The following is a 12,609-nucleotide window of genomic DNA, read 5'->3' on the forward strand; positions in this document are numbered from 1 at the left end:
ACACAATTGTCAATTTATAGAGATATTTCTCCCACTCAGCATGGGTATGTGGAAAAATACACCCCAAAACACATTATACTACTTCTCCTGAGTACGGCGATACCACATGTGTGGCACTTTTTTGCACCCTAACTGCGCTAAGGGGCCCAAAGTCCAATAAGTACCTTTAGGATTTCACAGGTCATTTTGAGAAATTTCGTTTCAAGACTGCTCCTCACGGTTTAGGGCCCCTAAAATGCCAGGACATTATAGGAACCCCACAAATTACCCCATTTTAGAAAGAAGACACCCCAAGGTATTCCATTAGGAGGATAGTGAGTTCATAGAAGATTTTTTTTTTTTGTCACAAGTTAGCGGAAATTGATTTTAATTGTTTTTTTTCACAAAGTGTCATTTTCCGCTAACTTGTGACAAAAATAAAATCTTCTATGAACTCACCATACTCCTAACGGAATACCTTGGGGTGTCTTCTTTCTAAAATGGGGTCATTTGTGGGGTTCCTATACTGCCCTGGCATTTTAGGGGCCCTAAACCGTGAGGAGTAGTCTTGAAACCAAATGTCGCAAAATGACCTGTGAAATCCTAAAGGTTCTCATTGGACTTTGGGCCCCTTAGCGCACTTAGGGTGCAAAAAAGTGCCACACATGTGGTACCGCTGTACTCAGGAGAAGTAGTATAATGTGTTTTGGGGTGTATTTTTACACATACAGATGCTAGGTGGGAGAAATATCTCTGTAAATGACAATTATTTGATTTTTTTTACACACAATTGTCCATTTACAGAGAGATTTCTCCCACCCAGCATGGGTATGTATAAAAATACACCCCAAAACACATTATACTACTTCTTCTGAGTACGGCGATACCACATGTGTGACACTTTTTTGCAACCTAGGTGCGCTAAGGGGCCTAACGTCCTATTCACAGGTCATTTTGAGGCATTTGGATTCTAGACTACTCCTCACGGTTTAGGGCCCCTAAAATGCCAGGGCAGTATAGGAACCCCACAAGTGACCCCATTTTAGAAAGAAGACACCCCAAGGTATTCCGTTAGGGGTATGGTGAGTTCATAGAAGATTTTTTTTTTGTCACAAGTTAGCGGAAAATGACACTTTGTGAAAAAAAAAACCAATACATATCAATTTCCGCTAACTTGTGACAAAAAATAAAATCTTCTATGAACTCACCATACCCCTAACGGAATACCTTGGGGTGTCTTCTTTCTAAAATGGGGTCACTTGTGGGGTTCCAATACTGCCCTGACATTTTAGGGGCCCTAAACCGTGAGGAGTAGTCTTGAACCCAAATGTCTCAAAATGACCTGTGAAATCCTAAAGGTACTCATTGGACTTTGGGCCCCTTAGCACAGTTAGGCTGCAAAAAAGTGTCACACATGTGGTATCGCCGAACTCAGAAGAAGTAGTATAATGTGTTTTGTGGTGTATTTTTACATATAACCATGCTGGGTGGGAGAAATATCTCTGTAAATGACACATTTTTGATTTTTTTTACACACAATTGTCCATTTACAGAGAGATTTCTCCCACCCAGCATGGGTATGTGTAAAAATACACCACAAAACACATTATACTACTTCTCCTGAGTATGGCGATACTACATGTGTGACACTTTTTTGCAGCCTAGGTGCGCTAAGGGGCCCAACGTCCTATTCACAGGTCATTTTGAGGCATTTGTTTTCTAGACTACTCCCCACGGTTTAGGGCCCCTAAAATGCCAGGGCAGTATAGGAACCCCACAAGTGACCCCATTTTAGAAAGACGACACCCCAAGGTATTCCGTTAGGGGTATGGTGAGTTCATAGAAGATTTTATTTTTTGTCACAAGTTAGTGAAAAATGACACTTTGTGAAAAAAACAATAAAAATCCAATTTCCGCTAACTTTTGACAAAAAATAAAATCTTCTATGAACTCATCATACACCTAACAGAATACCTTGGGGTGTCTTCTTTCTAAAATGGGGTCACTTGTGGGGTTCCTATACTGCCCAGGCATTTTACGGGCCCAAAACTGTGTAGTCTGGAAACCAAATTTCTCAAAATGACTGTTCAGGGGTATAAGCATCTGCAAATTTTGATGACAGGTGGTCTATGAGGGGGCAAATTTTGTGGAACCGGTCATAAGCAGGGTGGCCTCTTAGATGACAGGATGTATTGGGCCTGATCTGATGGATAGGAGTGCTAGGGGGGTGACAGGAGGTGATTGATGGGTGTCTCAGGGGGCGGTTAGAGGGGAAAATAGATGCAATCAATGCACTGGGGAGGTGATCGGAAGGGGGTCTGAGGGGGATCTGAGGGTTTGGCCGAGTGATCAGGAGCCCACACGGGGCAAATTAGGGCCTGATCTGATGGGTAGGTGTGCTAGGGGGTGACAGGAGGTGATTTATGGGTGTCTCAAGGTGTGATTAGAGGGGGGAAATAGATGCAAGCAATGCACTAGCGAGGTGATCAGGGCTGGGGTCTGAGGGCGTTCTGAGGTGTGGGCGGGTGATTGGGTGCCCGCAAGGGGCAGATTAGGGTCTAATCTGATGGGTAACAGTGACAGGTGGTGATAGGGGGTGATTGATGGGTAATTAGTGGGTGTTTAGAGGAGAGAATAGATGTAAACACTGCGCTTGGGAGGTGATCTGATGTCGGATCTGCGGGCGATCTATTGGTGTGGGTGGGTGATCAGATTGCCCGCAAGGGGCAGGTTAGGGGCTGATTGATGGGTGGCAGTAACAGGGGGTGATTGATGGGTGGCAGTGACAGGGGGTGATTGACAGGTGATCAGTGGGTTATTACAGGGAAGAACGGATGTAAATAATGCACTGGCGAATCGATAAAGGGGGGGTTGAGGGCAATCTGAGCGTGTGGGCGGGCGATTGGGTGCCCGCAAGGGTCTAATCTGATGGGTAACAGTGACAGGTGGTGATAGGGGGTGATTGATGGGTGATTGATGGGTAATTAGTGGGTGTTTAGAGGAGAGAATAGATGTAAACGATGGATTTGGGAGGTGATCTGATGTCGGATCTGCGGGCGATCTATTGGTGTGGGTGGGTGATCAGATTGCCCGCAAGGGGCAGGTTAGGGGCTGATTGATGGGTGGCAGTGACAGGGGGTGATTGACGGGTGATTGACAGGTGATCAGGGGGGATAGATGCATACAGTACACAGGGGGGGGAGGGTCTGGGGGGGTCTGGGGAGAATCTGAGGGGTGGGGGGGTGATCAGGAGGGAGCAGGGGGCAGTTTAGGGACTAAAAAAAAATAGCGTTGACAGATAGTGACAGGGAGTGATTGATGGGTGATTAGGGGGGTGATTGTGTGCAAATGGTGGTCTGGGGGGTGGGCAGGGGGGGTCTGAGGGGTACTGTGGGCGATCAGGGGGCAGGGGGGGGGGGCAGATCAGTGTGTTTGGGTGCAGACTAGGGTGGCTGCAGCCTGCCCTGGTGGTCCCTCGGACACTGGGACCACCAGGGCAGGAGGCAGCCTGTATAATACACTTTGTAAACATTACAAAGCGTATTATACGCTTCCTATCCGGGGATCGTCGGGTTAACAACCCGCCGGCGCTTCCGATTGGCCGGCGGGTTGACGTCGTGGGTGGGCGGAGCCTATTGCCGGTGGATGCGCGCGCATCCCAGCGCGCGATCCCCGGCTAGAGAGTGCCCCAGGACCTGACGCCAATCTGCGTTACGTGGTCCTGGGGCTGCCACTTTGCCGCCGCCAATATGAAGTAGGCGGTCGGCAAGTGGTTAAGCTGATTTTTTTTACAAGTGTTTTTTTTTTGGGGGGGGGGGGGGGGGGAGGGTTGGAAGTGTAATTTTATTAATTAAGTGTATGTACTTGAAAATGTATGTATTTTGTAGATGTAATATACTTTTTGGCCACAAGACGGCGCTAGTGAACACTCGTTATAGGAAGTGTTCACTTTTTTTTTTTACATACTTTATTTAATTGTTACATTTCCTGTTTATGTGAATGGACGTAGCCGCTGTTCGTGGTCACGTCCATTCACTCCAGGCACTGAGATTGGGTAGAGGACCGTTCGGTCCTCTTCCCCAATCACTCAGCATGAAATCCTGACGGAAACAGCGGCGGTAGCGGCGCGCACACGGAGGTAGCAGCGGCGGGAATGCGCGACGTATTAAAACGTCATATTGCCGTTAATAGAGGTAAGCATGACGTTTTAATACGTTAGGATGGCGGTAAATGATTAAAATGCATTTATAAAAAAATAATTCTTAGCAAAATGTACCACCCAAAGAAAGCCTAATTAGTGGCGGAAAAAACAAGATATAGATCAATAAATTGTGATAAGTAGTGATAAAGTTATTAGCAAATGAATGGGAGGTGAAAATTGCTCTGATGCATAAGGTGAAAAATCCCCGCGGGCTGAAATGGTTAATAAATACATTGCCAGGCTGAAAGTACAAATGACCCCAGTTCATTTGGCCCAAAAAAGTGACCATGCAGACATTTTAATAATCCAAAAGCCTATGTGACACCTCTAATATAGTATGACTTTACACATACGCTTGCATTTGAAGATTTTTTCAAGACAATGCAATGTCATTTTGATGTCTGCATGCATCACTTCTTGGGTAGATAAATTTATGTGAAAAATTACACTATGCAAAGGAGTATTACTGCCTATGATATACCATCATACAGTAATGTACTGTTAACCTTGAAATATTAACATGTTATTAAATGTTAATTATGTCACATTATGAAAAAGGCACAGTAAACCAAAGATAACTCGTAACTAATGGGTTAAACATAAATCATTTAATTAGGAACTGGACAAGCAAAACATTATGGGTTTTGTCGCAACGGCCAAAACCAAATTTTGCCCTTCTTGGGCATCGGCCAATCTGGCTAAGACAACATTTTGCCCTTCTTGGGCATCGGCCAATATGGCCAAAACAACATTTTGTCCTTCGGCCGCATCGCCCAATCGGGCCAAAGTTTGTAGCGTCCCCCCCAATTACCATGTATTTGAGCCAGATCTACATGGATCTGGCCAATTTGTTGACTCATTTGCCTCCTATACTCAGTTTGAGCATGGAGGAATTGATGGGAATGCCACCTAGCACTGTCATATTCCGCCCTGGAGAGTGCTGCTGGGGATGGTGTTGATGTCCGGGAGCGTCCATCTCTGGATGGTGTTGAAGGGAGGGAGTGTTGTGGTGTGGAGATGGCATCTCCAAAGTAGCATCGGATTCATCTGAGATGTGAAGGTTAAAGTCTGTACCAACACATTCCACTTCCTGCACCAGACACAGGAGTATATGAAGGGCCCTCACCTATTAAGTTAATGAACAACATGTTAAGGTCATGTTTGTACAGATAACAAGGTCATTTCTCAACATTTTAACACTCACCAGCTGATGTTGCATCATCAAATGTGGGCTCAGACACAATTGCAACATCTGCTGCTTCACTGTCACCTATCAATAAAATTACACCAGTTATGGCCTGTATTCCAAAAATGCAGATTGCATGCAGAGTGGATTTTTTAACAACTAACATCCAGTGAATGACTATGTAATTTCTGCATCAGTTCCACATCTGTATGAATGAATAAGATGTAAACAGGATAATAGGCATTCATTGGAGGCATTTTGATTGCATCCATTCAGCATCCAATGTAGTTGTATATCAATAAATAATTTACATTTTTTTACATGCATTCAAAAAATAAATGGACTGCCAGCAATCCAGAAGCTGTTGTTCTGATACTTGTAGTCCAAGACCTGGAACAAGCATATTCAGAACACATATAGTGACATAAATGTATTGTGAAAAATATGCTTGTAGTAAGATTATCATACACACAACCTTTAAAGGCCAAATTAAAGCCCATCTACACCATACAATGTTTTTGTGCGATTTGAGTCGATTAAGGCTGCTTTCACAGTGAGACGAAGTCCCACGTTACAGCAGCTTGTAACGCAGCCCAACTCACAGTAATGAAAATTCAATGTGCCCACGTTGCGTTACATTGTAACGCTACACGTTGCATGAAAGTGCAGCATGCTGTGCGTTCTACTGGGCTTTAGGCTGCTTGCACATGCTCAGTGACTAGCCACATGGCTAATTAATATTCACTGCACTGTGCTGACGTAACCTGGACTCGTGGTGTTGTCCAGATCATGAATGAATCATTCATTTGATCCGGATCTTTTTTGTGAGTCGAATCATCCGGATCACCACAATGAACGATTGAATTCACAGTGGATGTCTGTCTGGAAGAAACAAGAACATACAGAATGTACAGTGCAGGGAAAGTTGTGTCCTGCTAGTCATTTCACCCCCAGTCTGCTTCCCTAGTAAAATGATTCAAATGATTCGGTTCAAAGATCCAGATCTTATCAATGATCCGATTTGAATCATCCGAATCCTTGAAAAGATCCGGACTTCCCATCACTATCCTGGAGCTGCTGTTCTATCAGTATAGATAGAACGAAAACAGCACACCAAGAGCTGCATAACATGGCTTAATCTGGAGGGGGCGTGGCTTGGCGACGCATCGAGATGGCTGCCTAACTCTGAGCTCCTGCTACCCGTCCGCCTAAAGCTGCTCTCGTGCTTCTCCCCGCTAACCCCCCATGGATAAAAAGACTCCACGGAGACAGCAATCAAAACCTTGCACACAACAAACTGAGCCAGACACAAGTAGGGAGAACAGTCCCCGAGATATTCCACTCACTCAATCTCCGCTCACAAACCTCAAAGATGGCGCCGCCGAAGGATCCGGCCTCCACCCGCTCATCTCCGGAATCCTCCCCGCCTACGACATCCAAGCCGGCTGACAAGCACCTCAAAGCCCCGACCTTGGCAGACATGTACGCCATGGCTGAAGATATAAAAACCTCCTTCCAAAATGCCATAGCGGAAGTCCGTAGCGATGTAGCGGCTATAGGCCAGAGGCTACACACGTTAGAGGCGGTGGGTGAGAAAAGAGACCTCAAGCTGAAAAAACTCCGCCAAACGGATCAAATCCATAAAGAAAGACTGGATGATCATGCTAGACGACTTGAAGACCTCGATAATAGGGGCAGAAGATGCAATGTACGGGTGAAAGGCCTGCCGGAATCGGTGACACAGGACAATTTAGTGAAAGCACTATCCGCCATCTTTAACGACCTGCTAGATAGGCCCGCGGACACCCCAATTGGCTTTGTACGTGCACATAGAGCTTTGAGACCGAGAGCCTCTGAAGGTACGCAGCCCAGAGACATAATCTGCTGCCTAGAATCATTTATCTTAAAAGAAGAAATTATGCGGGCAGCCAGAAGCCAAGAAGCTATCTCATTTAATGATACTAACATTCAGCTCTACCAGGACCTCTCTCCTATCACTCTATCCAAACGTAGAGCAATGAAACCGCTACTAACTGCTTTAAAAGAGAAAGGTATGGCGTACAGATGGCGCTTTCCAGTTGCGCTCACAGTACAAACAGACGGGAAAATCTACACCCTGCGCTCCATCTCAGGCCTAGCGGGCTTCTGTGACGACTTAGGCATCTCTGCCCCAGACCTCCCAGACTGGGACGGCGACTTATCATCCTACTCTTCGCAAGCAAATAAAAGATACAGATCCAAAGACCAAAACGAAGAGGAAGAAGTCTCTAGCAATGCAGATTTAACCTCCACCAAAACAGCAAGAAACCAGTCTCAAACAGAAGACCCCCTACAGGAACTCTCGGACGAGGACTAACGCACCGGAGGGTATGCTATGTTTCTCCTTTTAGGAGAGTGTTTCACCCTTTAAGATCCCCATACTGACTGTTGGTTACTATCCCCACCTCCACCTCAGTCTTTTCCCTTTATTTCTGCTTCATGACCCCCTCCCCCTCAGTTTCCCCCGATGCCCTCCAAGTATACCATCAGGTCCGATGCCCATATTTTAAACATTTAAACGGCCATTACCCATCCCACAACAAGAGGACTGCCCAGATGGCGATCCATTAATAACATCTTATGGAGGACTGGGTATAAAGGCTACACCGTCACTACCCACTATGGGTACATCTCACACTATAACACGGCATACCTACATTAGGTGCCTTGTCATGGTCCCTGGAGGATCAAGAGAATTGGTCACTTTATGATAACCATGTTTCTGGACTTAACAGGAATCGGAGTTCACTTACTCAGAAGCTTTTTCACTCTGTGTGGGGGGGGGGGGGGAGGTGGGCGATTAAAGGGGTGATCTTAGCATGCAAGATGTCTCTGTTTAAAGTTATATATACTACATTTATGGTCCTGAGAGTACTCACTATTCATCCTACTAGAACTCTGTAACTATGCGGATGGCTGTTGGTCTTTTCTCCCTGGGCGGGGGGAGGGGGGGTGCAATGTTGAAGCGATTTCTGCTCACGGTGGGACTGCGAACATCATATTTTTCCTTAATGTTAATTTTTACGCTTGTATCCCTACTGCGGTCCCACCCTGGGCGGTCGGTCTTCTTTATAAGCTGGTACATGCATACCGCGCAGCGAAGGTTGCCTTTCCCTGTTTTCTATTTGCCTCCCTGTCCCCCCCTCCCCCCCTATCCCCCGTAATAGTTATAACTCGGGAATTTGTCACATTTTAACAAAAGAGACACTTACTGTATTATCAAAACCTATTTGCACGGCTCAGTTATGTTTTGTTATGTTCTGCTATGAAGTGGATGTTTTCCACATTGAATCTGTTTTCTAGTTTTATCCAATTGGATGTACATACAGCTTTAAGGGGACAAATTGGTCTATGTATAGGCGGACACAGCAATAGACTCTTATATTTGAATTCTTATTTTCTTATATAGTGATTTCTATTGGGCACGAATCTCCCGTCGCCTTCCACGATCCTCACACGGTGTACCTAGATATACACTGACCAATCTGCCCCACATCGTAGGTGAGCACAACACACCTCATTGTGCTCACGTGAAGGGCTTTTCACAGATAGTTCTGATATTGGGTGCTGTGATACAGAACACATAAACAAGAGCTGACCACATATGTGTCACACTACACTCTTCACACTTTACTTTCTTGTCTCTTTCTCCCACTTCGACCCCCCCTTTTTCTTCCTCCCGGCCGATACAAACCACAATCGACTACATTCTAACACCCTAGAACCTGTGATCGAGTTGATCAATACCATACATGCAATGAATAAGGAAACTACATACACCTCGGTAGGCCCCACACAAATGAATATCTCATCCCTAAATGTGAACGGCCTAAACACACCTGAAAAGAGATCTACAATTTTTGAATTTTTCCGCAAAGAAAAATCTCACATTGCCTATGTTCAGGAAACCCACTTCCGTACGAATCATATCCCATCAAGATTTGACTCAAGATTCCCAGTGGCATTTCATGCCACCTCACCCACTTCAAAAACAAAAGGGGTCTCTATCTTTGTGCACAAAGATTTACCCTTCATACTGGAGGAAGTTGAAAAAGACCCGGAGGGACGCTTTATATTTGTTAAAGGTAGAGTACACCGACGACAGGTCACGCTGGCAAACATATACGCGCCTAACAAACAACAGACATCCTTTCTCTCCACTACCATACACACGTTACAAGGATTCACCCAAGGTATCCTTATTATGGGTGGAGATTTTAATGTACCCCTTCACCCTCTAGTAGATTGTTCTAATGGTTCTTCCATACTTTCTTACAGGGCCCTTAGATATTTAAAAACAAACCTACAACGTCTATCTCTACTGGACCCATGGCGTATCTCACACCCTAAAGAGAAGGACTATACCTACTTCTCACGTCTCCATAATAAATACTCTAGGATCGACTACTTTTTTGTGAGCCAGCGTGACCTTTCGTTAATATCAGAATCTAAAATTGGAAACATATCCATCTCTGACCACGCACCAATATTCCTGACACTGACACTTCCTGAACAGACTTCAAAGACATGGTGTTGGAGACTCAACCCTAACTTGTTAGCGGACAAAGCTAGGACACAGACCATTTCACACTCACTACAATCATACTTTGAGTTAAACAATACTCCGGATGTCTCAGGTATAACAATATGGGAAGCTCACAAACCGGTGGTCAGGGGACAGTTAATCAAAATGGGAGCTAAACTCAAAAAAGAAAGAGAAGAGGGAGTAGTTGCTGTATTAGCAGACATTGCCAAACTAGAGAAAATGCATAAACAGACTGCGGCTGTCCAAACAATGGAGGAATTGTCTTTAGAAAGAACAAAACTACACTCATTATTTACAGACGCCAAGCGCAAAATTCTAGCGGGGAAAAAAATCTTTTACGAACTTGGCAATAAAAGTGGGTAATACCTAGCTAGAGCGCTCAAAAAACAATCAATTTGCAGACACATCCCCTCCATTGTTGACAGTAAACAAAAGAAAATAGTGAAATCTGAGGAGATTGTAGAAGAATTCAGAAATTACTATCATTCTCTATATAACTTAAACACCTCCTCAGAATCTCAGGAGTTGTCCTCTGCTAGACAAACCAAGATCTCAGAATTTCTCCAAAAACACTGTAACCCTCTCTCCATGACAACTGATGAGAAAGAGGAGATGGAATCTCCCCTGACCACCAACGAATTTTTTATGGCAGTAAAAGCCCTAAAAGCTGGCAAAGCTCCAGGCCCTGATGGCTTTACATCTCAGTATTACAAACTATTCAAACACATTCTAGCCCAGGCATTTGTTTCGGCCTTCAACGCAGTAACCCCATCTTTCACCCCCTCCACGCAATTTTTAGCTGCCCACATAGCAGTGATACCGAAGGCAGACAAAGACTTACAATATTGCTCGAACTACAGACCAATTTCTTTATTAAATCTTGATGCGAAAATCCTAGCAAAAATCTTGGCCAATAGAATACTCCCTTATGTCCCTGATCATATTGGAAATGATCAAACTGGTTTTATACCAGGGAGAGAAGCGAAAGATAATGTCATGAGGACAAATGCAGTTATGGCATACGCTAAAAAACATGACATTAAAGCGTTTGTTCTTTCCACAGACTCAGAAAAAGCTTTCGACAGGGTGGCATGGGACTACATGCGTGCCACCCTAGCGAACCTTGGCTTGGGACCCTTTATGCTACAATTGATTGACATACTCTACTCAAACCCTTCTGCACAGGTGAAGGCAAACGGTTGCTTATCTAAAACGCTTACAATTAAAAATGGAACAAGACAGGGATGCCCCCTCTCCCCACTTATATACATACTTACGCTAGAACCTTTCCTAAACGCCATAAGAAAAAATCAAGCAATTAAATGTATCAAAATAGGTTCATCATACAATGTGGTAGCTGCTTTCGCAGACAACCACCTCTTTTATCTAAGGGATCCCATAATATCACTCCCCAACTTGATCAAAGCCTTTGAGGAATATGGCAATATTTCTAACTTAAAAATAAACCTCCGCAAGTCACAAGCTTTGAATGTGTCCATTGACTCAAAGGTGGTGGAAACATGTAAAGCCTCATTTGCATTTTCTTGGACCTCAGAACATCTACGCTACCTAGGTATTAACTTAACATCCTGCTTTAAGGATCTATTTAAGAAAAATTATGAAACTCTTGGAACTGCGTTGAAGGCCGACCTTCTGAGTTGGGGTCAAAAGAAAAGTCTCTCCTGGTTTGGCCGCATGGCATCGGTCAAAATGAACCTACTTCCCATATTTTTATACGTAAGCCAATGCCTCCCTATATCTCTGCCACCTTTTTATCTGAGAGACATCCAAAAACATGTAAACAAATTTATCTGGGGGGGGCAAACCCCCAAGAATCAAACGAACAACACTCATCCTGCCAAAAGAAAATGGTGGAGTAGCCCTTCCAGATTTACACACTTACCATGTTGCATCTCAATTATGTAGATCAATTGAATGGTCAAACTCTAAGACACCAAAACAGTGGGTTTTGATTGAACAGGAAACTACGGGTATCATGGCTCCAGCACTAGGCTGGACCGATATTTCTCCAGCTGAACAAAAATCCTGGGCTAACCCATTGATCTCAGCTACGGTTAAAACAAGGAGGAGGACGGTGCCATCCCTGGGGTTATCATCTCTCCCTGGCAAGTTAACTCCGCTATCAAGCAACTTAGCCTTCTCGCCAGCTCTTGATATCCCATTTTTCCAAAACTGGCCAAACAATGAGACTCCCAGAATAAAAGACTTTATTTTCAATGCTTCAGTCAAAACATACTCAGAGATCTCTTCCCTAAGGGATGACGCCGTCCTCACTCAATGGCAATACTTCCAACTCAGACATTACCTAAATTCTCTAAAAAACAAATTCGACTGGGTAAAACCTCTTACACCATTTGAAAACCTGATCCTGACGAAAGATACACCAAGACACTTAATCTCGCTGCTTTATCAATTATTGCTAACAGACTCTGACCAAAACAAATCCAAATATCAGGGACAATGGGAAACTGACCTGGGAATGAAATTCCACACAGATCAATGGCAAAAAAATTCTTACACTGAATCACAAAGGTTCTTTATGTGTTAACACACAAGAACTCGGCTATAAGATCATTTCTCGCTGGTACAGAACCCCAATTGTACTACATAAAATATACCCTTCCACTTCAGACTACT

At 44.3% G+C, this 12,609-nt stretch overlaps 1 protein-coding gene across 3 annotated transcripts in view; it reads right to left on the bottom strand.

Annotated features, from left to right (window-relative positions):
• PRXL2A (peroxiredoxin like 2A) overlaps window positions 1-12,609 on the bottom strand; it is a 588,565-nt gene that overhangs the window by 207,703 nt on the left and 368,253 nt on the right. Inside the window, exons 4-5 of one of the 3 annotated variants that reach the window (XM_068255109.1) lie at window positions 5,385-5,450; window positions 4,774-5,306 (exon numbers count right to left, since the gene is read on the bottom strand). The exons of the other annotated variants lie outside the window; for them this stretch is intronic. Of the exons in view, the coding sequence (XP_068111210.1) occupies window positions 5,037-5,306; window positions 5,385-5,450 (336 nt within the window). The 3' untranslated portion in view covers window positions 4,774-5,036. Of the gene's footprint in view, window positions 1-4,773; window positions 5,307-5,384; window positions 5,451-12,609 lie in introns of those variants that run through there. 3 annotated transcript variants of the gene reach the window in all.

Source organism: Hyperolius riggenbachi, chromosome 10 (assembly GCF_040937935.1).
Source record: "Hyperolius riggenbachi isolate aHypRig1 chromosome 10, aHypRig1.pri, whole genome shotgun sequence".
NCBI lineage: Eukaryota > Metazoa > Chordata > Amphibia > Anura > Hyperoliidae > Hyperolius > Hyperolius riggenbachi.